The sequence below is a fragment of the Leuciscus leuciscus genome (genome assembly GCF_965113295.1).
Source record: "Leuciscus leuciscus genome assembly, chromosome: 22".
Taxonomy (NCBI): Eukaryota; Metazoa; Chordata; class Actinopteri; order Cypriniformes; family Leuciscidae; genus Leuciscus; species Leuciscus leuciscus.
In genome coordinates this window covers 30893853-30920488 of record NC_138746.1, presented here as the reverse complement: position 1 = coordinate 30920488, position 26636 = coordinate 30893853, and the positions used below count along the sequence as shown (strand labels likewise).

General features: G+C 37.9%; 1 protein-coding gene across 1 annotated transcript; it reads right to left on the bottom strand.

Moving 5' to 3' along the window:
• Positions 1-44: 44 nt before the first annotated feature.
• Positions 45-26481, bottom strand: apmap (adipocyte plasma membrane associated protein). The gene is made up of 9 exons (XM_082154638.1): positions 26220-26481; positions 25960-26076; positions 20784-20899; positions 20381-20473; positions 12595-12711; positions 10802-10976; positions 10500-10634; positions 2751-2943; positions 45-1554 (listed from the first exon to the last, which is right to left on the bottom strand). Exons 1-9 carry the CDS (start codon positions 26309-26311, stop codon positions 1345-1347), a joined length of 1248 nt encoding a protein of 415 aa, XP_082010764.1. The 5' UTR covers positions 26312-26481; the 3' UTR covers positions 45-1344.
• Between the last annotated feature and the right edge of the window lie 155 nt (positions 26482-26636).

Genomic DNA, 26636 nt, shown 5'->3' with positions numbered 1-26636 from the left:
AATTTTTGTAAGACAGAAATAATGATACTTTGTGGTTCAAAAACTGTTTGTGAAGTTGTTTAATACCTGAACATGACCACTGCTCCCTCTGGGTCAGCGGCAGAGAAAACACAGATTTGAATGTTTGCTGGTACTTGTTGTGAAAGGTTTAATAGATATGGCCAAATTGCCATTTAGGAATAAGATCACATGGGTGTTTGAATTGAGATCGCAATCTTTTAACGCTTAATTGTGTAGCTCGAGTATCCACACAATCTTTGATGTCAACAAGACTTACTTTTGTCAGAAGCTTTAATCCAAAGTGACTTGCATTGTCTCCATTCCCAGTTTCATGCATTCCCTGGGAATCGAACCCATGACCATGGCGTTGCTAACATCATGCTATACTGTTTAAACTACAGGAATGCAAAAAGAAAGAAGTTAAGCAATTAATTTTGCTTTCCCAACTATGCAAGATTATATGATTCATTTAATTTATTATTTCTATTTAGCACTATTTTTTTCACCATTGTCTTATCAAATGAGCTGTGACCCACCAGTTGAGAACCGCTGTTATATGACATTATTGCTGATAATTATTATAGACATCATATAATGTATGAATGGAAAACACAGATACTCGTGTAAGGGTGTGCTAAATATTATAAAGCCAGCAGCATTTATCAGCCAAGAGTGACACAGCTCTCATTTCTGCAACATATACAAACAACAATGAAATGAGGAATTAATACCTTCAATCTCTTAATTAAAAATAAACCAAAACATTCAGACATTCGAACATTCTTAAAACCAGAAATAATTTTAGCGTAATGTTGCAGGAAATTCATTTTATAATGAAATGATAATACCGTTTCACTTCTCCAAAACAACTTCCTTATGCTGCCCACCCACAGGAGTTATAGTTTTTATAGGTCGTCTTGATTTGTATCACAGCGCTTTTATAAGAAAAACAGTTGTCAGCTCTATTTTAAGGACCAGATGATGGTCGGTGCAAATAAATCAAGTACAGAAACAACTATTTCTGTCACAAGGGAGAGAAATAAAAATAGTAATGGCACATCTTTAAAAAAACAAAAACAAAAAAACAGATAGCTTATTATTCACCGCACATCTCTAAAAAAAGAAAGTCACCCACACAGGTTAATGGAACAAAAAACAGGCATCTGTCAGACCTAAATAAAGAGAATGGGATAAAATGAAGGAACTGTGTTTGGTCATATGTTAACTACAATCTGGAAGAATTTGATAAGTGTTCTTGTGCTAATTGCTTCGGGATCTGTTTGTTTGGAAGCCACAGTGAAATGACTCAAGCTGAGCATCTGTCAGGATTTGTGACGGCATGTTTCACACTTTGCTCAGATCCAGCTTGCACAGATAAGGGGAGCGGAAGGAGCCCAGGTACAGGTAGCCGTTGTACTCGTGTGCCTCGCTGATGTAGGCCGCCACCATGCCGTGAGGGTCGTGAAAGCTACGAACGCACGTCCCACCGTCCTGAAGCTCGACCACCAGGCTGTAGCGCGGCACAAACTTCACCAGAGTTTCTTGACTGAAGAGCTGAGAACACACAAAACATGGGAAAGCATATCTATTTCAGAAATATATATTGAGTTGGAATGTGTAAAACCACCATTACAAAAACTACTATCAAAATCAGCAATTAATTAACCAGAACACGTTTCCTAAGAAGTGCTCACTTAAGAATTGTTCTCAAGTACAATAGTACCGACCTTTTTCACTGGCGCTGGTTTGAGAAGTATTTTTTCCTACCATTTTTCCCATAGGGATTAAAAAAACAAAAACAAAAACAAAAAGCTACGAGGTGAATCATAACACTACAAATTTTGATTTGAAGCAAAAAAAGTTTTTGAAAGTCGGACAAAAATACAAGGGTACAAGACAGTGTACTTAGCTTTAGTGAGGAAAAGAACTACAATCCCATGAAGCATTGCATTTATATATTTATATATAAATATATATACACACAAACGTTTAAGTATTTTTAAAGAGCGTAGAGAGATCGACTCGTTTATTCACAGTGCTTCATGGGAGTGGGCGGAGCTAAAGAGATCTTCTGGTGAGTGTTGCTTCTTTCGACTCTCTGATTGGTGTCATTTTTTGTTCAGCATCATGGGTAATGTAGTTTTTCCAGGAATTCTGCTGATAAACACGATTATTTAAAAAAAATAAGCTGAAATAAATGGGGGCTGATGGCAAATACCATCGATTAACAAGCTTGTAGCACACAGTAGGTCTGTCTTTAAAGGTTTATAAGTTATAGTTTAAACTTAATTTCTCTATGGAGAAAATGAATGCAGATTTAACTTCCGGAACCGACTGTTGCACTATTAAGAAAAATAGCTGGATGGAGTGCAACAAAATGACGAAACTTGTGGTTCTCGAGATCCTTTTCATAAATGGGTCCATTTATTTTCTTGTTTTATAAATCTATTTGTCAATTTTAAAAGTGATTTATTGGTTATTTTACTATTACATTTAACTATGTTTAAACTATTTAAATAAAAAGCAATAAATGTCTATATATTTGTCAATTTGAAAAGAGATTTTGCCGTTACATTTCACTCAATTTAAAGTATTTAAATAAAACATAAACAAGCGTATATCTATGTATTTGTCTATTTGTAAAGTGATTTATTACGCAGATTTATTACGCGGGTTTTTATAAAAAAAAAACATTGGTATTTAAAATAAAAATAGTAACGTTTTTATTTGACTTCTAAATGGCAGCTTACCTTAAATATGAACTTCTTAATCCAGGGTCTTTGAGACAGGAAGTCCAGCATAGAGAAGCCGGGGTTGGGTCGCACAGCAGACATGGCCACCCAGTATCCTCCTGAAGAACTGCGTCGAATGTTGTCAGGGAATCCTGGGAGGTTGTCTATAAAGGTATCCATTCCTCCTTTATTTAGGCCAGACACGTGAACTCTGTGAAGACAACAAAGTAAACATTCAACATGTAGAACTGAACATGAGCAGTGACGGACCGATACATCAGCTAAACCGACAAGTCAAGATGACGTTTTTAACATTTTGAGACTATCGACATTGGATTTATTAGGAATTTAACCAATCTGGTTCCAATACATTGCAATACACTAACCAAAACATGCTAAATCTTTTGGCAACATTGTCTCATTTTTAATTAACATAAACTCAGTTAATCTGGGAGTTATTTTTACCAGATTTAACCAGACCATCCCAGATCACCACAGGGTTAAAGTAGTCACCTTCATTTATACAGCGCTTTTAACAATATAGATTGTTTCAAAGCAGCTTTACAGTGATAACAGGAAATTACAGTAACAGAGATTGTTTGGGCTTTACAATAGCTCTTGAATAAAGTTATTGTCCAGCTAAAGTTAGTTTTTGATTGATTCACTTCCATTGCAAAGATCATTAGTTATTAATTAAGGGGCCGCTTACACGACACCGTTCTAACAGAAAACAGAAAACATTTAATGCGCTCTAGCAGCTCACCTGCATATTTTTCGTTTAGTCTATAGGTATGCGCATTTGAATATATATATGTGCGCAGGCGTGTAGTCTTTCTTTACAGATTGACATCATCAAATTACTTGCCTGGCCTGCATAATACAGAATTTTTAGTCGCTTCCACGTATCCGTGCGAACTGGAATCATTTTGATAACGTTTTATCTGTACAGCGGTAAAGGGAAGGTACATTAATATTAAACCATCTGGAGCACTGAGACCACACTAGCTTTAGTAAGAGGAAACATGCTATGCATCTCTCCACACAGGAATCTTAATGATGGAGCCTGTTGCCTTGGCAACTGCATGCACTCATCATTTATCCAGGTAAGGAGAACGGCCTGTGCCTCTAGCAGACATGAGACGTCATGTAGCAGTGGATGAGGACTATGTCACTCAAGAGGTCAGCTTTGAGGCGATAAAGAAGTGACAGGGAGAACTGATGTGTTCTAGCTGACCTGATAATGAATCAGCCCAAAGGTAGGAACACGCTTAAAATTACACGGGACAATAAGAGTTTACTGAAATATAGATCGAAAGTAAAGCACAGAACAGATTTTTTATTAGAATGTAAACATGAGCATCTCTAAAGTCAAAGATGTGAAACTTGCCATGAGGGATAGAAATACACCATGGTTTCAAAAGTTACGATTTTTCTAATGTTTTTGAAAGAAGTCTTAGGCTACATTGATCAAAAATAGGCTTAAAGGGGTCATCGGATGGCCATTTTCCACAAGTTGGTGTGATTCTTTAGGGTCTTCATGTAAAGTTTGTAACATACAAACACAACACCCTTTTACCTCCTCAAAAACAGCTCTGTTCACAATGAGCAACTTCTCACCTCACCCCTCTCTTCCGTGGGGGGTGTCGACACAAGACACAAAGTGCTGCCATGGCAACCCGCTCGGCAAAGAGTAAGTATACAAATGGCTGAGGGTGGAAATATACTAATACGGGACAATCCGTCAATGGTCGTGGGCGGAGCATGAGCAATATGACATCATATCGCTCAGAAAATCCAAACGGCTTGATTAGAGAGTGTTTATGCTTTTTGTGGATTTAAAAAAAAAAGGAGTGAATGTTTTTTTTTCATTGAATGGTGGTTGTGTCCACACACTGCAAAGACACATTTATATGCAAACACCATATAAAAGTGAATTTTGCATCCGATGACCCCTTTAAGTAAAAACAGTAATGTTGTGAGATATTACAGTTTAAAATAACGGTATTCTATTTTAGTGTATAAATATACATATACACACACACACATATATTATTGTCGAGTTTTTGTTTATATAATATGTGCACACACATGTATATATATATATATATATATATATATATATATATATATATATATATATTTACACATATATACACACATACATACATACATACACATACATATATATTAGAGCTGAACGATATTCTGTTTTAACATCGACATCGCGATGTGCGCATGAGCGATAGTCACATCGCCGGAACATGCGATGTGAAGGGTAGTAGCACCCATGATGTATTAAGAGAACGGTAGCACCAGGGTAGCACACAGTAAACACGAGTTTGTTGTATGGCTTGTTGCTGGGGTGACATGCACGTTCTGCGTTGCCTGCACAGTGATTGGTTCGCTGTGCCGTTGCTCACAGCCAACATTTATTGGCAATCTAAAAATAGGCGACGAAGAGGATCCGCTGCAAAAAAATGATGATTTCGTACCAAAAAGAAAGTCAAAATCAGGACTATTTCGGCTACAAAAAGGAGGATGTTGACCAAAAAGAGGTACTTTGCCTAGAGTGTTATAAAGTTGTGGCCACAAAACAAGGAGGTTGGGGGTTGGTGTAAAGCTGCTGTTTTATTTAAAAATGTGTTCTGCTTTTGTGTTTACAGAAATATGTTCTAATTTTGGAATAAAATATTAAGTGACCTTTTTGTCACTTGTAATGAAGCTTTCTTATTAGTGAAATTATTAATATCATGGAATGGTAATTATTGACTTTAGCCTGGATTGATGGCTCGCAATATCGCAATATATATCGTTGGGGAAAAAAATATCGCAATGTAATTTTTTTCCAATATCGTGCAGCCCTAATATATATATATATATATATATATATATATATATATATATATATATATATATATACACACACACATATATATATATATATATATATATGTATATATATATATATATGTGTGTGTGTGTGTGTGTGTGTGTGTGTGTGTGTGTGTGTGTATATACTGTATATATATATATATATATATATATATATATATATATATATATATATATATGAAGAGTTCAGATGCAAAAGCCTCTAAATGCCATCTGAAATTTTCTTATAGAATGATCATTTTTATCAAGCTCGTATATTTAAATTCAATAATTTCACTTAAATGGCAATGAAGATTACCTATTAATTGTCATTTAAGTGAAATTACTGAACTTAAATACACAAGCTTTATAAAAATGATCATTCTATAAGAAAATTTCAGATGGCATTTAGAGGCTTTTGCATCTGAACTCTTCATATATATATATATATATATATATATATATATATATATATATATATATAGTGAGGAAAATAAGTATTTGAACACCCTGCTATTTTGCAAGTTCTCCCACTTGGAAATCATGGAGGGGTCTAAAATTGTCATCGTAGGTGCATGTCCACTGTGAGAGACAATCTAAAAAAAAAATTTTAAAAAAAATCCAGAAATCACAATATATGATTTTTTTACTATTTATTTGTATGATACAGCTGCAAATAAGTATTTGAACACGTGTCTATCAGCTAGAATTCTGACCCTCAAAGACCTGTTAGTCTGCCTTTAAAATGTCCACCTCCACTCCATTTATTATCCTAAATTAGATGCACCTGTTTGAGGTCGTTAGCTGCATAAAGACACCTGTCCACCCCATACAATCAGTAAGAATCCAACTACTAACATGGCCAAGACCAAAGAGCTGTCCAAAGACACTAGAGACAAAATTGTACACCTCCACAAGGCTGGAAAGGGCTACGGGGAAATTGCCAAGCAGCTTGGTGAAAAAAGGTCCACTGTTGGAGCAATCATTAGAAAATGGAAGAAGCTAAACATGACTGTCAATCTCCCTCGGACTGGGGCACCATGCAAGATCTCACCTCGTGGGGTCTCAATGATCCTAAGAAAGGTGAGAAATCAGCCCAGAACTACACGGGAGGAGCTGGTCAATGACCTGAAAAGAGCTGGGACCGCCGTTTCCAAGGTTACTGTTGGTAATACACTAAGACGTCATGGTTTGAAATCATGCATGGCACGGAAGGTTCCCCTGCTTAAACCAGCACATGTCAAGGCCCGTCTTAAGTTTGCCAATGACCATTTGGATGATCCAGAGGAGTCATGGGAGAAAGTCATGTGGTCAGATGAGACCAAAATAGAACTTTTTGGTCATAATTCCACTAAACGTGTTTGGAGGAAGAAGAATGATGAGTACCATCCCAAGAACACCATCCCTACTGTGAAGCATGGGGGTGGTAGTATCATGCTTTGGGGGTGTTTTTCTGCACATGGGACAGGGCGACTGCACTGTATTAAGGAGAGGATGACTGGGGCCATGTATTGTGAGATTTTGGGGAACAACCTCCTTCCCTCAGTTAGAGCATTGAAGATGGGTCGAGCTGGGTCTTCCAACATGACAATGACCCGAAGCACACAGCCAGGATAACCAAGGAGTGGCTCTGTAGGAAGCATATCAAGGTTCTGGCGTGGCCTAGCAAGTCTCCAGACCTAAACCCAATAGAGAATCTTTGGAGGGAGCTCAAACTCCGTGTTTCTCAGCGACAGCCCAGAAACCTGACTGATCTAGAGAAGATCTGTGTGGAGGAGTGGGCCAAAATCCCTCCTGCAGTGTGTGCAAACCTGGTGAAAAACTATCGGAAACGTTTGACCTCTGTAATTGAAAACAAAGGCTACTGTACCAAATATTAACATTGATTTTCTCAGGTGTTCAAATACTTATTTGCAGCTGTATCACACAAATAAATAGTTAAAAAATCATACATTGTGATTTCTGGGTTTTTTTTTTTAGATTATGTCTCTCACAGTGGACATGCACCTACGATGACAATTTCAGACCCCTCCATGATTTCTAAGTGGGAGAACTTGCAAAATAGTAGGGTGTTCAAATACTTATTTTCCTCACTGTATATATATATATATATATATACAAACACACACACACACACACACACTCACCTAAAGGATTATTAGGAACACCATACTAATACTGTGTTTGACCCCCTTTCGCCTTCAGAACTGCCTTAATTCTACGTGGCATTGATTCAACAAGGTGCTGAAAGTATTCTTTAGAAATGTTGGCCCATATTGATAGGATAGCATCTTGCAGTTGATGGAGATTTATGGGATGCACATCCAGGGCACGAAGCTCCCGTTCCACCACATCCCAAATATGCTCTATTGGGTTGAGATCTGGTGACTGTGGGGGCCATTTTAGTACAATGAACTCATTGTCATGTTCAAGAAACCAATTTGAAATGATTCGAGCTTTGTGACATGGTGCATTATCCTGCTGGAAGTAGCTATCAGATGATGGGTACATGGTGGTCATAAAGGGATGGACATGGTCAGAAACAATGCGCAGGTAGGCCGTGGCATTTAAACGATGCCCAATTGGCACTAAGGGGCCTAAAGTGTGCCAAGAAAACATCCCCCACACCATCACACCACCACCACCAGCCTGCACAGTGGTAACAAGGCATGATGGATCCATGTTCTCATTCTGTTTACGCCAAATTCTGACTCTACCATCTGAATGTCTCAACAGAAATCGAGACTCATCAGACCAGGCAACATTTTTCCAGTCTTCAACTGTCCAATTTTGGTGAGCTCATGCAAATTGTAGCCTCTTTTTCCTATTTGTAGTGGAGATGAGTGGTACCCGGTGGGGTCTTCTGCTGTTGTAGCCCATCCGCCTCAAGGTTGTGCGTGTTGTGGCTTCACAAATGCTTTGCTGCATACCTCGGTTGTAACGAGTGGTTATTTCAGTCAAAGTTGCTCTTCTATCAGCTTGAATCAGTCGGCCCATTCTCCTCTGACCTCTAGCATCAACAAGGCATTTTCGCCCACAGGACTGCCGTATACTGGATGTTTTTCCCTTTTCACACCATTCTTTGTAAACCCTAGAAATGGTTGTGCGTGAAAATCCCAGTAACTGAGCAGATTGTGAAATACTCAGACCAGCCCGTCTGGCACCAACAACCATGCCACGCTCAAAATTGCTTAAATCACCTTTCTTTCCCATTCTGACATTCAGTTGGGAGTTCAGGAGATTGTCTTGACCAGGACCACACCCCTAAATGCATTGAAGCAACTGCCATGTGATTGGTTGATTAGATAATTGCATTAATGAGAAATTGAACAGGTGTTCCTAATAATCCTTTAAGTGAGTGTATATGTGTGTATATATATATATACATGTGTATATATATATATATATATATATATATATAGTATCTCACCCCTCACATTTCAGCAAACATTTTAGTATATCTTCTCAAGGGACAATACTATAGAAATGAAACTTGGACATATTTTAGAGTAGTCATTGTGCTGCTTGTATAGCAGTGTACATTTACTGTCCTCTGAAAATAACTCAACATACAGCCATTATTGTCAAAATAGCTGGCAACAAAAGTGAGTATACCCTAAGTGAACATGTCAAAACTGTGTCCAAAGTGTCAATATTTTGTGTGAGCACCATTGTTATCTAGCACTGCCTTAATCCTCCTGGCCATGGAGTTCACCAGAGCTGCACAGGTTGTTGCTGGGATCCTCTTCCACTCCTCCATAATGACATCACGGAGCTGCTGGATGTTACACACATGGCACTTCTCCGCCTTCTGCTTGAGGATGCCAGTGTGTGGCGTATGGTCGGAGCACTGACAAGCTGACCTTCCGACAAGCAACCTCAAAAGCAGTGCTGGCAGCACTCATGTGTCTGTTTTTTGAAGCCAGCTTCTGCACCTGACGCACAGCACGAGGACTCAACTTCTTTGATTGACCCTTGCGAGGCCTGTTACGAGTGGAACCCGTCCACTTGTAAATTCTTTGCCATGAGGTGCCATGTTGAACCTCCAGTGGTCAGTATGAGAGAATTTTACTCCAAATTTGATCTGCTCTAATACAAGATAAACAAATGTGTATGGTCCTGTCAAGCAGACAAAAACATGAACATGATGAATAGGACATGTGGCTTGCATGGTCAAACGACGTACAGCTATTATCACTTAGGGTGTACTCACTTTTGTTGCCAGCTATTTTGACAATAATGGCTGTATGTTGAGTTATTTTCAGAGGACAGTAAATGTACACGGCTATACAAGCAGCACATTGACTACTCTAAAATATATCCAAGTTTCATTTCTATAGTATTGTCCCTTGAGTAGATATACTAAAATGTTTGTTGAAATGTGAGGGGTGTACTCACTTTTGTGAGTTAAAAGATGTAATTTATTCCTGTGATGCAAAACTGAATTTTACTCCAGTCTTTAGTGTCACATGATCCTTCAAAAATCATTCAAAAATTTCATTTATCATCACAGTTGAAAACAGTCGTGCAGCTTAATATTTTGTATTATTTTCAGGACTCTTGATAAATATAAAGTTAAAAAGAACAGCATTTATTCGAAACTGCAATATTTTAAAACATTACTGGCATTAAAAAAGAAAAAATCTAATTAATGCATCCTGCAGAATAAAAGTATTAATTTCCTTTTTATTTTATCTTACTTACCCCAAGCTTTTGAACGCTAGTGTACAGTATATACTATAGAAATAGTAAAAACAGTATGAACATTGCTCTTGTCCAGGGATAATAACATCCCAGGTTTTGATTATAATAATAATAATAAAAAATGAAACAATATACAAGTTTTAACAATCAACGACCAAAGTAACAGAATATAAACTGTACGGCGAGTATCACCTCCTTATTCTCGCCATTGTGGTTTCAGCCACTAGAACAGACTCCTCATCAGGGAAGAGCTGGATGCCGTTAGGAAACCTCAGGTTCTCCATCATCACGGAAACTTCCTTGCTCTCTGTATCGTACTCAAGCACACTGAAAAAACAAACAAATTAGCAACATCAGTCACTGTACTAAAACATCATTCCCAATGAAAACAAGCAGTGATTCAGAAACTATGCGCAATGTTCCAACCAATAGAACTGTAAAGTGCGAAAACCCGTGAAATGCACTGAAAATCAGATGTTTCATGTCCCAGTTACCGTCCATCTGCTGTGGCCTCCATGATCAGGTGCATGAAGTCTCTGCGCTGCCACCTGCTGCTGGAGTCAGTGAAGTACACCTTTTTCCCATCCTGAGTTACATCCAGATCATTCACAAAGCCCAGACGTCGACCACCGATCATCTTCCCTGTGCTCACCAGAGATTGGACCTCACCTAAAAGTCAAAACGAGACAGTGCATTGTTCTTTTTGGAGCTTGACAGAGACGTGTACACTGAACTAGGGCTGTAACGATTCCTCGATTAAAGTCGAGTACTCGATTTAAAAAAATCCTCGATTGCAATTTACCCGTGTCGAGTAACCGGCAAAATACCGGAAGTGGCGCATTCCACAGACGAGAGTCCATGAACCGCATTACACAGTTTTCTAAGGCTACGCGATATATTTAACTGTTTACAATCATGATATTGTGAAATCACAAAGGCTAAGATTAAGTTAAATAAATATATGCGCTGTTTTTTTTCTGCCACAGAGAAGCATGACGGTTGAATTATTTACATGCGTGCAGATTGTGTTAAAAGTAGGCCTACCTCAGCTCCGTTCACAGTAAACGCTGCTCCACACGTATACTCAGTCTCTGCATGTGCTGTTTGTTTAAGTTTCCAATAATGTGCATTTGGGAACGCAAAACCCCGGACGCGTGTTTCATAGTAACTTACTGTCATCATTTATATGCGTGGAGCGTCTCGGGTTTCTCAAACTTCATCTTTGCATGCTGTGAGTTTGTGTGGCTTATAACGTTCATCTGCACGCAGTCTGCGCCGTTTCACAAGATTTGTAACGCAGCTCATTTATAAATCTTCGCCAACACGGGAGAATACATAAGTATGTTTCTGAATATATTCAGAAATATATTCGCAATCGCATATATTCTCATGTGCGAATTGTTGTTCATCGCGATTTCAAAATAAAAGTTTAACCCTTGCACTGCTTGCATGTTTTGACGTGCACATGTTCTTTTCAAGAAATTACGGCAGCTGTTGCATTTCTATCGTACAGAAGTGACCAAATATGAAAGATTAAGTTGACATTTGAATTAAATGTTATGTTTATTAGTTATCATATATTTTATATGGTGTATTTTAACAGCGTTGTTCAATAAAACCCATATGATTACTTTGATACTTTATTTTAACCAATAATTATTGCTTGTTATTGTTATTTGGGTAACACTACAATAAGGCTCATTAGTCAACATTAATGTATTAATCAACATGAACTAACAATGAACAATAGCTACATCTGTAACTAACATTTGTTCATACAAATAAAGCTGTTCATTGTTTGTTCATGTTAGTTCATTACATTAATGTTAACAAATACAACCATTAATTTTAATTATGTATTAGCAAATGTTGAAATTAACATGAACTAAGATTAATAAATGCTGTAGAAATAAATATTGTTCATTCTGAGTAACTAATGAACCATATTGTAAAGTGTTACCTATTTGTCTTTAAGTAATTTTAAAGGCTGTTGTTCACTTGGATCTATTTTTATTACCACAATTTTTTATCCGATTACTCGATTAATCGATGGAATAATCCGTAGAATACTCGATTACTAAAATAATCGATAGCTACAGCCCTACACTGAACTATTGTTAGAGGAGTGGTGTCTCAACTCTTCCTTTTGTGTTCTATGTGAAAAAAAAAAAAACTGCATACAGGTTTGGTGAATAATGGCAGAATTTCCTTTTTTTTGCACGAACTATAACCCTTTAAATGAGCACTGACTTTTTTAAACAGAATATGTGTATTTTTCTTTCCTTACCCGTGACAGGGTTGACCTCAAACAGTCCCAAATAGGCATCAGTGACAAACAAGGTGCCATTGGGTCCCACACGGATTCCCAAAGGACGTCCACAAGTGTGTTCTTGCTCACGAGAGCCTTTGAATCAGAAAAAAAAAAAAGACAATGGATATTCAACACTAATGATAATAGTATTTGACACTGGAATTCTCAATTATATCTAACATAACTCAGTTATTGAATAACCTGATGTGTTTGATGGAACAAAATGCATGAGCTAGTCAACGATTAAAATTCTAAGCACATTTTATGTTTGTTTCCACAGCGTCAGCAGTTTACAACACAGCCAGGGAAAAGAAAGGAGTACAGTCATCCACTATATAAAATGCCATCTTCTACTGTAATAAAATAAACGTAGGAATTTTAACCCGTCTATTTAGTGCTTTGATGTTACATTACATTAATGCATGTGAGCTTTACATGCATTAGTGTAATGTAGTAGGGCTGGGTCAAGCCATTAGTCGACAAGTCAGACATTTGTGATATTAATTTAATTACAATGGTTTCAGTTTCAGGGCTGAGAAAGAATATTATAATGTAACACTGTTCTACATTACAGAGAAATACTAAAACATAATAATGAGCATTTAAAATATAAATTAAAGGTGCAGTAAGCAATTTCTGAGAATCATTGAAAAATAAAGCAAAGATCATGAACGAATGACAAGGAAGAACAAAAAATTAACATACACCTGTCTTGTACTCAGGTACAAGCAAGAGTTGGTTGTTATTCGCAAGCAACACACACTCAAAACCAATTTTACTCGCTTATGGAGCAGAAACAACGCAACCACAGCGTCCGTTTTCAGGCGTTCCCGCTTCAGCACTGCAAATCTTTTCTAATATTAATAAGGGTCCTTAAGTCTTGCCTGATCATAACTAGGGTTGGGAATCGTGAGAAATTTTCCGGTTGCGATTCCGGTTCCGGTTCCCATTCAATAAAAATGATTAAAACAACTAATAAAAATCAGTAGTAAGGGGAAAAATGTACAATCCTTTTTGTGTTTATTTCTTATACTTGTCAAATGCGTTAACAGACTGGTAATGTCAACAAATTCAGCATATTATTAAGCAATTTTTGCTAAAATTATTAATTTTTCAAGGAAAATAAACATTTCTGAATTCTCTAGGAGAATTTGGGATCTCTCCTAGCTTATTGTTTCTCCAGCAGTTGAGAAGACCTTCTCAGAAGGGGTAGAATATGCTTGAATACACATGTAAGATCCAGACAGGTGAAGCAGAATATTTTTTAAATCAGTTTGAATGATTGATTCATAAAGACTTCACTTGTTTCATTCCTGGATGAATCAGCGCTTTTTTAGCGGTTAATAAACAGAACTGCACGCGTCTTTTCGGAAGAACATTTTAGCCGGACTGAGCTACTTCTCTCTGTTTATGTCTATGATGAGTCACGCAGGCACTGGGCTACTCCGCAGCGGTGCCGACCTGACCGGTGTAAAGTAGTCTGAGTATAAACACTAATTACAGGCTTACCGTAGAGATTCAGAATAAGACAAAAACACGGTTTGAAAACAGGCATTCATGATGTACTCGCTCATTATATTAATTTAGTAAATTCTGAACACAAAAAAAGTTACGGACTGCAGCTTTAACAGTCGTCTTTATGAATGTTTTGAAGCATCAGATGTAATCAATACACTCGTTATTTGAAGCGACTTTCAAAAGGTGATTTACTCTGTTTTGGTTGCTACCGTAGACATCAGTGTTTATACTCGAACTATAAACTTTTATCTCCGTACTTCTGTGATCATTTGAATATTTGTAACAGAAATATCGATACTGTGTGGTTGAAAAGACTGTGAATGTAAAGCTGTTATTTTAAACTGTAATATCTCACGTTTTCAAGATGGAGAGAGCTTTGCGACAAACTTGGACTTGATCTGTCCACAGAGACTCTGCTCTCACTCTGTTTTAATAGACAGGTAAGCAAATATATGTTATTTATTGTACACTACAGTTATATTGCACTTTGTTCGTACTTCAGTAACGATTTTTATCAAGTCTGGTGACCAAGTCTATGGCAGTGAAATTAAGTATGTGTTGCACAAAAATATTTTAGCCATTACTTGCAAATACTGTGGGTTTGTACAAATGTACTTTTAGCACGATTGTTTTAAACGTGTAAAACTGCACAGCATTAAAGGTACAATATGCAAGAATTTTTTGCCGCTAGAGGGCGCTACATTCCAAACAACAACAACAACAACAACAACAACGGCGTAGCTTGATGACGATGTGAAGGAGCGTGGAATGATGGGAACTGTCGTTTTAAACTCCACCGTGGATGTAAATCAGTCAGACGGGAATCGAAAAATCATGTTCATGGATGAGGTTAAGTTCTATTTTTATAAATGTTGCGTTTAATGACATGCTTTTTGTGGCGAGGGGGGCGTGGTTCAGCGCGGTCTGTAATGGGAGAGAGAAGAGACGAGCAAGTAGGTCAAGTGCAAATGCACCTGTGTCTTATTGCAGTATTATTGGCGTGGAGAGACCGCTTATAAGCCGCGCTGGAACGAGAGAGAGACTGGAGAGAAAATTGGACGCAGAGGAAGAAAACCGGTGGATCCGAGCTCTCATTTTTGAACTGTTTTGTGCCGTCGCGGTTGCCACGGTGAATGCGCGTTGTGCGCGGCTTTTGTTTGTTTTGCTTTATTTTAATAAAGTATGAGTCCCAGTCACGCCGACCCCTGTCTTCTTCCTTCCTGACTCTTAAACCTCATCACACTTTTATTTCATTAAAATGAATTAACCGCAAGAAAAGTAAGGTTTAATACTTCATAGATGTTACTGTATTTGTTGAATTCATTGTTGTGATAACGCTGCGCAGTTTTACATGTTCTAAACAATTGTTGTAAAAGTACATTCGAACATGCCCACATCATTTGCCAAAATACTGATTAATCTTTATGTATAACACATGCTATGTTTATTTACATGGCCATAAACACCAGACGTGATAAACAATGTCAATAAACTAAACACAAATCTAAAGCAATAATACTTTCCTTGCATACACATAACTATTACCGAATGCTACATTTGGAAAATATAAAATTAAGCATGCTTTGTCGACAGAACCAGCTGACGACAGCACGAAACAAGCTAACGTTTGTAGCTTGATAGACGCTACAACTACAACTTCCGCATTTGTCCAGGACTCCACGCAGTACGAGCGGAAACCGAGGGTAACGCGGATATGACGCAATTGACTGGCGACTCCCAGCTCCCCCCTGCTCTAACGCCCCGTTTCCTTGGTTAAAATCGCAATTTTCTCACGATTTAAAAATAGTTGGAAATATTTGGGATATTGTTAAGTAATCAACTTAACAAAATATATAACACTGGCCTTGAGATTTTGGGATATTTTAATGCAAAATTCTTACATATTGTACCTACATATTGTACCAGCTCGTCTCTTTCGTGCTGTCGTAAGCTGTAGGGGCGGCAGTGGCTCAGTGGTTCATGTAGATTGTCTACAAACCGGAAGGTTGGTGGTTCAATCCCCGGTTCCACCTGACCAAGTGTCGAGGTGTCCTTGAGCAAGACACCTAACCCCAGCTGCTCCCGACGAGCTGGATCGCCTTGCATGGCTGACACCGCCGTCGGTGTATGAATGAGTGAGTGAATGGGTGAATGTGAGGCAATATTGTAAAGCGCTTTGGTGGCCATTGGGTCTGTGAAAGCGCTATATAAATGCAGTCCATTTACCATTTACCATTTACCCCACCGAATCATTTGACAAATAGTCACATATTAGAAACAGGCTAATATAGCATTACATTTCACGTTCCTGGCAGCTAATTAATTACAATGACATAAATTAGGGTACGTTTACACGACAACAATATGCTTAAAACGGAGAAGTATTTCCTTTGAGTTTTCCGCGTACAGACGACACCATTGTCAAAATGATCCCCATTCACACGGATCCACGAAAACGTCTAAAAACGCTGTATTCTGCTGCCAGGCCATTAGATGGCTATATGAAACACTATAGACTGAACATGTAATAAGCATGTGCATGACGTCATCGTCTTCAGAGATTCGCGTTTTTGTTGTTTACACGGATACCGTTTTCAAAAACTTGCGTTTTCAGGCATCCGAAACACTGTTGTCGTGTAAACAAACGGCCAAAACGCATAAAGTTTTACGTTTTTAGTTGAAAACGATATCGTGTAAATAGTCCCATAGTGTGATCAAACGTACAGGTAATACAAAAACGAATTTATTAGTTGATACATAATTTATAAAATTCGTGAATTCTATACATCTCTGGATGGTGAAAATGACATCTCCCATAGTTCCACTTTCCTTCATAGCGTCATCAGCTTCGTCTTTGTTATCGTTTTGAAAATGCGATCTCTGGTGGTGAAAAAATTACATATTATAGGTTTAACTTGTGACCGTGTTGAGTCGTGACTTTACACCAGATGTGAACGATTGGCCACAGATTCGTCAATTCGAAAAACCTGTGCTGTGCTCATTACAATTAAACTTTCTTACAACATGCTGGCATCATTGTTAAGATAAAACATTAGTGATGTCATTACCTGGAACAGCAGAAGTACGTTAACAAAAAAATATAAAACGTTTATAAAGTCATCTTTGTTACGGGATTCAAACTCATCCATCAAAATACAAGCAACGCAACAGTGGCGCATTATATCGATTGAACTATTTTACCACCACAAACGGATCTTGATCTTCAAATAAGCTTTTCTGTAGCCTAATGTTTCATGATGCTCATGTTAACTTGTGCCTCACACTCACACGCTGATGTAGCCTCATCTGAATACACTGTATGACAAGAGTGACAAGTTCTCATCAAAACGCGGCTCCCCCAAATATTGTGCAACATAATACTCATCACTCAGTATTCAATGAACAAACAAATGAATAAATAAGCTGATTTATTGAGCCGAGTTAGTCATACTCATAACACATACTCACATTATGAAAGGCAGTTATGAATGAAAGGTAGATGAAACACTTGTGTGTAGTGAAAAGGATACTTTGTGATTTTTGTTTTGTCCTAATATTGAAAATTTACAAAAATTATAGGAAAAAAGGACATGCATTTTAGCGTGAATTACGGGTGTGAACCTACACTGGCCTCATGGTTCGGTTCGATTGCGATTATGTCATCGATTCAGTTCAATTCAATTCAGTTTTCAATTTTACTTCACATGTATTTGTTTTTTTTTCAATAAATACAAGCAGTCAGATATATGAACTGAACCTTTCATTTTTCCTGCTCAAAGAAAACACGTAATGAATAAAAATAAACTGTAATGACTCAGCTCAATGGAGGGCTTATTTATTTAGGTCATTTGTTTGTTCACACAGATGAGGCTATATCAGCATGCGAGCGTGAGGCAACATGGGCACAGTGGCATCATGAAACATTAGGCTACAGAAAAGAACATTTCAAGATTAAGATCCGTTCGATTACTGTGGTGGAAAAATAGTTCGATAGACAGAATGCGGCAATTTTCCGATGATTGTATTTTGATGGATGAGTTTGAATCCCATAACAAAAATGACTTTATTAGCGTTTCGTTTTTTTTCTTAAACATACTTCTACCTGGTAATGGCATCACTTATGTTTTATCTTTACAATGATACCGGCATCATGTTGTAAGAAATTTTAAAGGTACAATAAGCACGAATTTTTTGCCGCTAGAGGGCGCTACATTCCAAACAACAACAACGGCGTAGCTTGATGATGATGTGAAGGAGCGTGGAATGATGGGAACTGTCGTTTTAAACGCCACCGTGGATGTAAATCAGTCAGACGGGAATCGAAAAATCATGTTCATGGATGAGGTTAAGTTCTATTTTTATAAATGTTGCATTTAATGACATGCTTTTTGTGGCGAGGGGGGCGTGGTTCAGCGCGGTCTGTAATGGGAGAGAGAAGAGACGAGCGGACGAAGTAGGTCAAGTGCAAATGACGAACACCTGTGTCTTATTGCAGTGATCGGTGTGGAGAGACCGCTTATAAGCCGCGCGCTGGAACGAGAGAGAGACTGAAGAGAAAATTGGACGCAGAGAAGGAAAACCGGTGGATCCGAGCTTTCTTTTTTTTTTTTTGAGCCGTCGCGGTTGCCACGGTGAATGCGCGTTGTGCGCGACTTTTGTTTGTTTTGCTTTATTTTAATAAAGTATGAGTCCCAGTCACGCCGACCCCTGTCTTCTTCCTTCCTGACTCTTGAACCTCATCAGACTTTTATTTCATTAAAATGAATTAACCGCAAGAAAAGTAAGGTTTAATACTAAATTGGTTATCATAGATGTTACTGTATGTCGAATTCATTGTTGTGATAACGCTGCGCAGTTTTACGTGTTCTAAACAATTGTTGTAAAAGTGCATTCGAACATACCCACATCATTTGCCAAAATACTGATTAATCTTTATGTATAACACATGCTATGTTTATTTACATGGCCATAAACACAGACGTGATAAACAATGTCAATAAACTAAACACAAATCTAAAGCAATAATACTTTCCTTGCATAAACATAACTATTACCGAATGCTACATTTGAATATAAAATTAAGCATGCTTTGTCGACAGAACCAGCTGCAATCGGTAAAGAATAATTGTGTTCCATAACGACTGCACAAAACAAGCTAACGTTTGTAGCTTGATAGACGCTACAACTACAACTTCCGCATTTGTCCAGGACTCCACGCAGTACGAGCGGAAACCGAGGGTAACGCGGATATGACGCAATTGACTGGCGACTCCCAGCTCCCCCTGCTCTAACGCCCCGTTTCCTTGGTTAAAATCGCAATTTTCTCACGATTTAAAAATAGTTGGAAAAATGTGGGATATTGTACGTAATCAACTTAACAAAATATATAACACTGGCCTTGAGATTTTGGGATATTTGAATGCAAAATTCTTACATATTGTACCTTTAATTGTAATGAACATTGTTTTGAATTTACGAATCTGTGGCCGATAGTTCACATAAGTCACAGTCAACATAACAGTCAGCAGTTAAACCGTAATACTGCAGCTTACCGGCAAAAGTAATGATTATGAATGTGTCAGGAAAAACAACACAAGGAGATTGTCTGAACATTTAAATGTATTAATAAGCTAGCGAGTGTAGGCTGCAAAGATGAAGTTGACGACGCTGACTCCTCATCTCCACAGTATAGTGGATGCGACTTTAGAGAGAAATGCATGTTAAGTTAAACATGTCATGAAGTAAGCGCTGTATAATTTTCTGCACAAACACTTGGATATATATTAGCGAATATTTATCTAAGATAACGTTAACATTAGAGCGAGCAGCCGTGTAAAGTGGCTAACGTTAGGCTACTACTTACGTTTCAATTGATAAGCCATAATTGTCTGATGTCTGAGGAGAAAATTTTGATTTCCTGCCCGACATAATTACCACATGGACCAGGTGTTAACGATCTGTTCGTCATGGACTGTGTGACTATTAAAATTCAGTTGACAAAAGCTTTGTTTAGTCCAAAATAATTTTTTGTGCATATCCAATTGGAATCTGATCATATTTAGCAAGTGTGAACACCAAAAAAAAACACACGAGTTTCCTAAAAGTTACTGAAATCTGTACAAAGATTCATGCCATGTGCAACAAACCCATGAACCTGAGCATTTCAAAAGACAAGGTCACTTATGTTGAAATACCACATTACGCAGTGTTTGAGGAAACAGTCCAGTATTGCTGGTTTTCTTACCACATGGTGGCTTGCCCAGTGTTGCTAATACATTAATGTTCTTTCCCTCGATTTTGACTATCTTTCCATCAGCCGTCCCAGTGTACAAAACATCTACAAAACAAGAATGATTTAGAGGCATTACAAACTGTCATTAAAGCAATTTATTTTTTACATATTTAATGACTTAATATCAATATTAAGATCTACATATAATAATTTATATCTTAAGATCTTCATACTTCCTTATAATATATTGTCAGAGTGTGCAAGCATGCAATACAAAAAAACAATAACACACTCAACTTTTACCTATTTTGGCAAGTGCAACCACAGTTTATCTCTCAGTGCACACACTGCCAAACAGCTGCGGCAGACTGGGTGAAAGGTCAAGTTTTGACTGCATTGCTTTGCAAATACTGACCTCCAATATTGGCAAGGGATTCTGGGCCGATGAGCTGCTCCTCGAACAGTCGCTCTGCCTGTCTGAGTATTAGGTTGGGCTCGTAACAGCCAGTCATGAGAGGCGGTTCATTGAGACTAATTATCAAACACAAGAGGGGAAAAAACAAAGAAGAACTTTAGTTAAGCTTCATGTTCAGAAATGTTGAGAAGAACTGAACTTCCAGCAGAAAGCTGGAGGAGATGAAATGCCCTACATATCAACTGCAGAGGCATCAATTATTAACCATTGTCAGGACTAAAAAAGAAATGAGAAAGCACTGCGGGGCTTGACTTAAGATGAATATTTATATTGGATTTTGTCTTGACTCTCGAGAACATTGTGGCAGCAGATCAGAACCAAATGGACTATATTGGATGAGATATAAAATAATGATTAAAGAAGCTTTCCATTCAGCTTTAAAGGAATAGTGCATGAAAATATGAAATATTCTATAATCTATATATAAAAAGCAGATAAAATTACTAACACTTAAAAGAACCGTATGTAAGATTGTGGCCAAAACTGGTACTGCAATCACTTTCAAATTACTGTAGAGCGGTGTATCCCCTCCCCCTCCCCCTCCCCCCTGACTCGAGGTTGCCAGATAGGCTGGCATTTTTTATCCGACACGTTTGTAGCTGCAGCTGTGGTAACTAGAGCAGAGCTGGCAACCCGGATGCCGAAACACTACTGACTTTGTGATTGGTAGATAGGTGGAGGGTGGAGCATCAGGCCAAAACACAACATGACAACATCAACATCAACATCATTTGAGGGCTGAAACTTCACTTTTAAATGACAAAATCCTGGCCGGACTACTGTTGTCAGTGATATAAGTATTTGAAATGAACATGATTTCTTAATGTCTAGTGACATATCAGGGCCATTTTATGATTAATTGAAATACATTTCTTACATACGGTTCCTTTAAACTTAAATGACTGAAAATAGAAAAATTTTATCTAATTCAAAACATTAATAAATACAGTGTTCTTCACAAGTATTGGCACCCTTGGTTAAAGGGTTAGTTCACCCAAAAATGAAAATTCTGTCAGTAATTACTCACCCTCATGTTGTTCCAACCGCGTAAGACCTTCGTTCATCTTCGGAACACAAATTAAGATATTTTTGATGAAATCTGAGAGCTGATAACTTCTCCGTAGGCTGCTAGGTGGCCCAAACTTGCTGGCCCAGAAAAGTTATTAAAGAGATCGTTAATATAGTCCAAGTGACTGCAGTGGCTCAATCTTAAGTATATCAAGCGACGAGAATACTTTTTGTGCGCAAAAACGAACAAAAATAACGACTTTATTCCACTATTCATTTCCTTCTCTCTGGGCCTCTAGTTGGTTCGCGTAGTGTTTTTGCGCTGCGCGTCACACACGACCAGCGTCGGCCAATAGTGAGCCTACGTGGTGACGTGTAACACAGACGCGCTGCGCAAAAACACTACGAGGCCCAGAGAGAAGGAAATGAATAGTGGAATAAAGTCGTTATTTTTGTTTGTTTTTGCGCACAAAAAGTATTCTCGTCGCTTGATATACTTAAGATTGAGCCACTGTAGTCACTTGGACTATATTAACGATCTCTTTAATAACTTTTCTGGACCAGCAAGTTTGGGCCACCTAGCAGCCTATGGAGAGTGACCCAGCACTCAGATTTCATCAAAAATATCTTAATTTGTGTTCCGAAGATGAACGAAGGTCTTACGCGGTTGGAACAACATGAGGGTGAGTAATTACTGACAGAATTTTCATTTTTGGGTGAACTAACCCTTTAATATGAGCAAAACTGACTGTGAAAATTAGTTTTTGCAATTTCTCCTCTTAGTCTTTCATTCAAAATATTCACAAAAATCTAACCTTTAATTAAAGTCAAATAGTTGAAAGAAACAAATATCATAAAACAATTTTTCTGAAATATATGTATTCCACAATTATTGACACCCCTTCATTTAATTACTTTGTGCAAACTCCCTTTGTCAAGAAAGATAACTGCTATGAAACTTCTCCTATAATGTGTAAACAAAATAAAATAATGTGGTTGATGAACACATGGCATGAGATCTGAGACCATTCCTCCATTCAGAATCTCTCCAGATTCAGAGATCCATGCTTGTGGACTCTTTTCTTCAGCTCATCCCACAGGTTTGTATGGGGTTTGGGTCAGGGGACTGCTATGTCCATGGCAAAACCTTCATCCTGTGATCAGTGTACTACTCTGTGGTTTATTTTGAGACATGCTTTGGATCATTGTCATGCTGGAAGATCCAACCAAGCTTCCTGACAGGGTCAGTCAGGTGCTGATTTTATATCTGCAGGCCCTTGATGTTTATTTTATTTTACTGTGCATCCTAAGTTGCCCAGGGTCTTTTGGAAGAAATGTAGCCCCACAGCATTAAAGATCCACCAGCATACTTCACAGTGGGGATGAGGGACTTTTCTACATTGCTATGGTTCAGTCTATGCCAAACCCACATCTGGTGTTTTTCCAAAAAGCTTTATTTTGGTCTCATCTGACCATAAAACTCAATCCCACTGAAAGTTCCAGTAACGCCTGGCAAACTGTAGGTGCACAAGATTACCGTTTAATGTTACCAAAGGCTTTTTCATTGCATTCTTCCCAAATAAGAGACTTTCTGAACCCAAGACCCAACTAGCATCTGCAATTCTCAAACTTTCAAACCAAACCATCCTCCTCAGTGTGTGTGGGGCCAATATAGACACTCGTCCTCTTCCATGTAGATTGTTACCATGTCCAGTTGATTTAAACGTCTTAATTATTGCCCAGATAGTGGAAATTAGTATTCAAACAATTAACCCCTTAACTGTCAGCAATCTTTTTTCAAAAGCTTAAAAACTCAAAATTCATCCTGTGAAAACCATTTTGAAATCGGACATTGCGTTACCATGGAAAGGGTACTTTAAAACCTTTTAGCGGGCTCCTACTCCTAGCGTGCGGTGTCGGGTTTCATTTGACAATATTTCATTAAACTTTTATAATAAAAAAATTTCTAATCTTGACAAAATACATATCATCGAAAAGGTCTGAGACTCAAGGGCTGCGTTCCAGTCCACTTTTAGACACGCACTTGCAAACTTCCCTAAGTACTTCCCCTCTGGGGAATCCTTGCCGCCGTTTTGAATTGCGTTCCACTTTGTGAATCGAATCATATGATTTCAAGAAGAATGGCGGTTTGCGTTAATCTGGCTATCACCAGACCAAGCTCAATCTTTTAAGATTGAACATTAGTCTGGGGAGTCTGCTCTGTATTTTCTACTGCACACGAGGCGTGATCAACCGGCATAGTTCAAATGACTCTGTACGCAATTGGATAGTCCTTCAACCAATCAGACCAACGATCCGGGTGACGTACTTTGCAGCGAAAACTCCAGGCAGGAAACGTGTCAACAAACGTGTTGATCAGCGGTTTGCAGAAGCAGTAACGGCATCGAGCAAATTTTGCAGGTTGTGCAAAAAAAGCATGAAAGTGAGTGGTATTTACACCAACTCGAGCGATTTGTTTGCTAAACTAAAGAAGCCATTGAGCATCGTCGAGAGGTTAAAGATTGGATTGAACCCGCCAATAGCACACCAGGTGGATAAGACAGTTTGTGATTGGTCCCCGCAGATTTGTAACGAAAGCAGGATAGAAGAATGTACAGGGCGGACTCAAATCGCCGGCAGATCGGGCTGGGTTTACCCAGTCTAGGTTTGCGCAAGAGCCGAATTTCAACTGCCGAGCTGCAAGTTATAATGTTTTGTCCATCGTTACAGTGGCAATGACAGGATTCCGTGAGTAACAAGTAAACACAACAGTGCAGAAACGGACCACCTCTTACAGCTCCCCCTACTGTGAGGACCAGTTTAGTCATTGTTACATTTTGAATTCTGCTTTCATCATTTGCAATGTTTCCAGTTGCATCTTTAGTGAATTTGCAACTGTTTACCATGCCTTGTTGTCCAAAGAGGTGGACTTAGAGGTTTTAGCACACATTGCATTTAATTTTTTCATACCAATGAAAAAAAAAAAAAAAATGCTAATTTAAAAGAAAACATGTCAGACGGACAAGAGGTTTTTGCATATATATATATATATATATATATATATATACATATACACACACATATACATACACACTGTATCACCGCTTTATGTTATGTCAAAATTAAGCGTGAAATGGCCCGAAAACATGAAGACTGGGGGAGTAATCAGCTTAAAGGTCCATCTTCATGTCTGTGACACAGTGTTTACCGAGCTTGACGACTGATGATCTGAAATAAGTTGACTATTAAAAAGAACAGCTGAACATCAGTTCACAAGTAAAATATATTGTTTTAATTGTTACTACCTTTAGCTATTAAAAATGCTTAAAAACACTAACTTGATGAAATTCATACTTGGTTTTAATAAATAAATAGAACATTAATTACACTGTTAATGTAAATAAAAATAAATCAGAATTGTATTTTTTTTTTTTTTAATAGTGCTCAAGACATGGAATACTTTTCAAGTTTTATTTGTCTTTTTCGGAACTTGGCAATATAAATCGCCCTCCGCTTTAATTATGTGGAAAGCAGAAGTTAAGCTATATTGTAAATGATTTATAAGGGTTGGAAAGACATTGGGATGATTAAAAGATAAAGGATTTTTTTAACCCCAAAATTAAAATGTTTACACATGAAGTCTAAAAGAAGGCGGTTTTCTACAATTAAAGCAATGTACTTTTTGAATAGGGCTTCTTTTTAATTACAACATTTCCAGCTTGGCAACAGAATGTTACAGGAAGTTCTTTTAGCCATTTTGTAATAAACTTTACAACTGACATTTAGCAATAAACATTGAGTAGGACCAATGACAATAACTTATGGTTTCTGAGCAATGCGGTGTGACACCTCTGTAACCACCTACACCATTACACACCTTTGCATGAGAAATATCCTATTGTACTTGCATAATTTAATCATTTACAGATTTCTATCCAATTCAATATTTTAGAGCAAAGTGTAAATAGAAAATGTATGACATCCATGAGTTTTTATCTAAACTCCCAGGAACTGTCCTGAGGAAACCCTGAATGTCTGAAGTACTGTGAGTTGTGACTTGTGTTTTGCATGCTTAAGGTGTAGATCCCTGTGAGAGAATAAAGCTCACCTGAAGGCCTCTGGTTGAATGGGAGAATCAATCAGGAAAATGAGGACCAGCAGTGGGAAAAGCAGGAAAGCCACCAGTGAGAGTAACGTCACACGAAACACCTTCCCACTGTAAGTGCTGCAACGCACAACAAAACAACATGGTATACATTATCTGACGAGCACACATTTAACATCAATTAAATTGAATGCAAATTAATCAAGTGCATACAAATGTTTCCAGGTAAGCAATGAAGGCAGGTAACGTTAGGTATGTCTTACCTTGTGTTTTTGTATTGGGGTTCATGGGTTTCGTCAGTAATTATTTGAGGTCTATTCAACCTCCTGAACCGCAGTCCCTCGGGCTCATTCATTTTGTTGTTGTGTCGACTCTCTCTCTGTTTCACAGCTACGTTCACTAAAACATAAGGCTAAATAAACGCTGGTCCAACAAACGAAGAATTATTTCACAACATCCCAAACCCAGCGCAGTTCATAATGACGTACACGAGACCCACGCGCGTTCTCGACAACAGTCAGTGACGTGTGAGCGGAGAAACGATGAAACACTTTCAGCGACACAAGGGACATTTTTCAAATTAAAAGTTTTTTTGGGGGCTTTTTTTTTAGAAAGGCAGCAAAACGACTCAAATAGCTTACAGTAAAAAAAAAAAAATATATATCTATCTTTTTTTAACG

What these genes read in the sequence shown, in the direction of transcription:
- apmap (XM_082154638.1), bottom strand. Translation starts at nt 26,311, where the DNA reads ATGAATGAGCCCGAGGGACTGCGGTTCAGGAGGTTGAATAGACCTCAA. An exon ending in TGAGGTCAACCCTGTCACGG is followed by an intron (nt 10,977 to 12,594) that starts GTAAGGAAAGAA and finishes TTTGACTTTTAG; the next exon opens with GTGAGGTCCAATCTCTGGTG. An exon ending in TTAAGAAGTTCATATTTAAG is followed by an intron (nt 1,555 to 2,750) that starts GTAAGCTGCCAT and finishes GTGTGTTCTCAG; the next exon opens with CTCTTCAGTCAAGAAACTCT.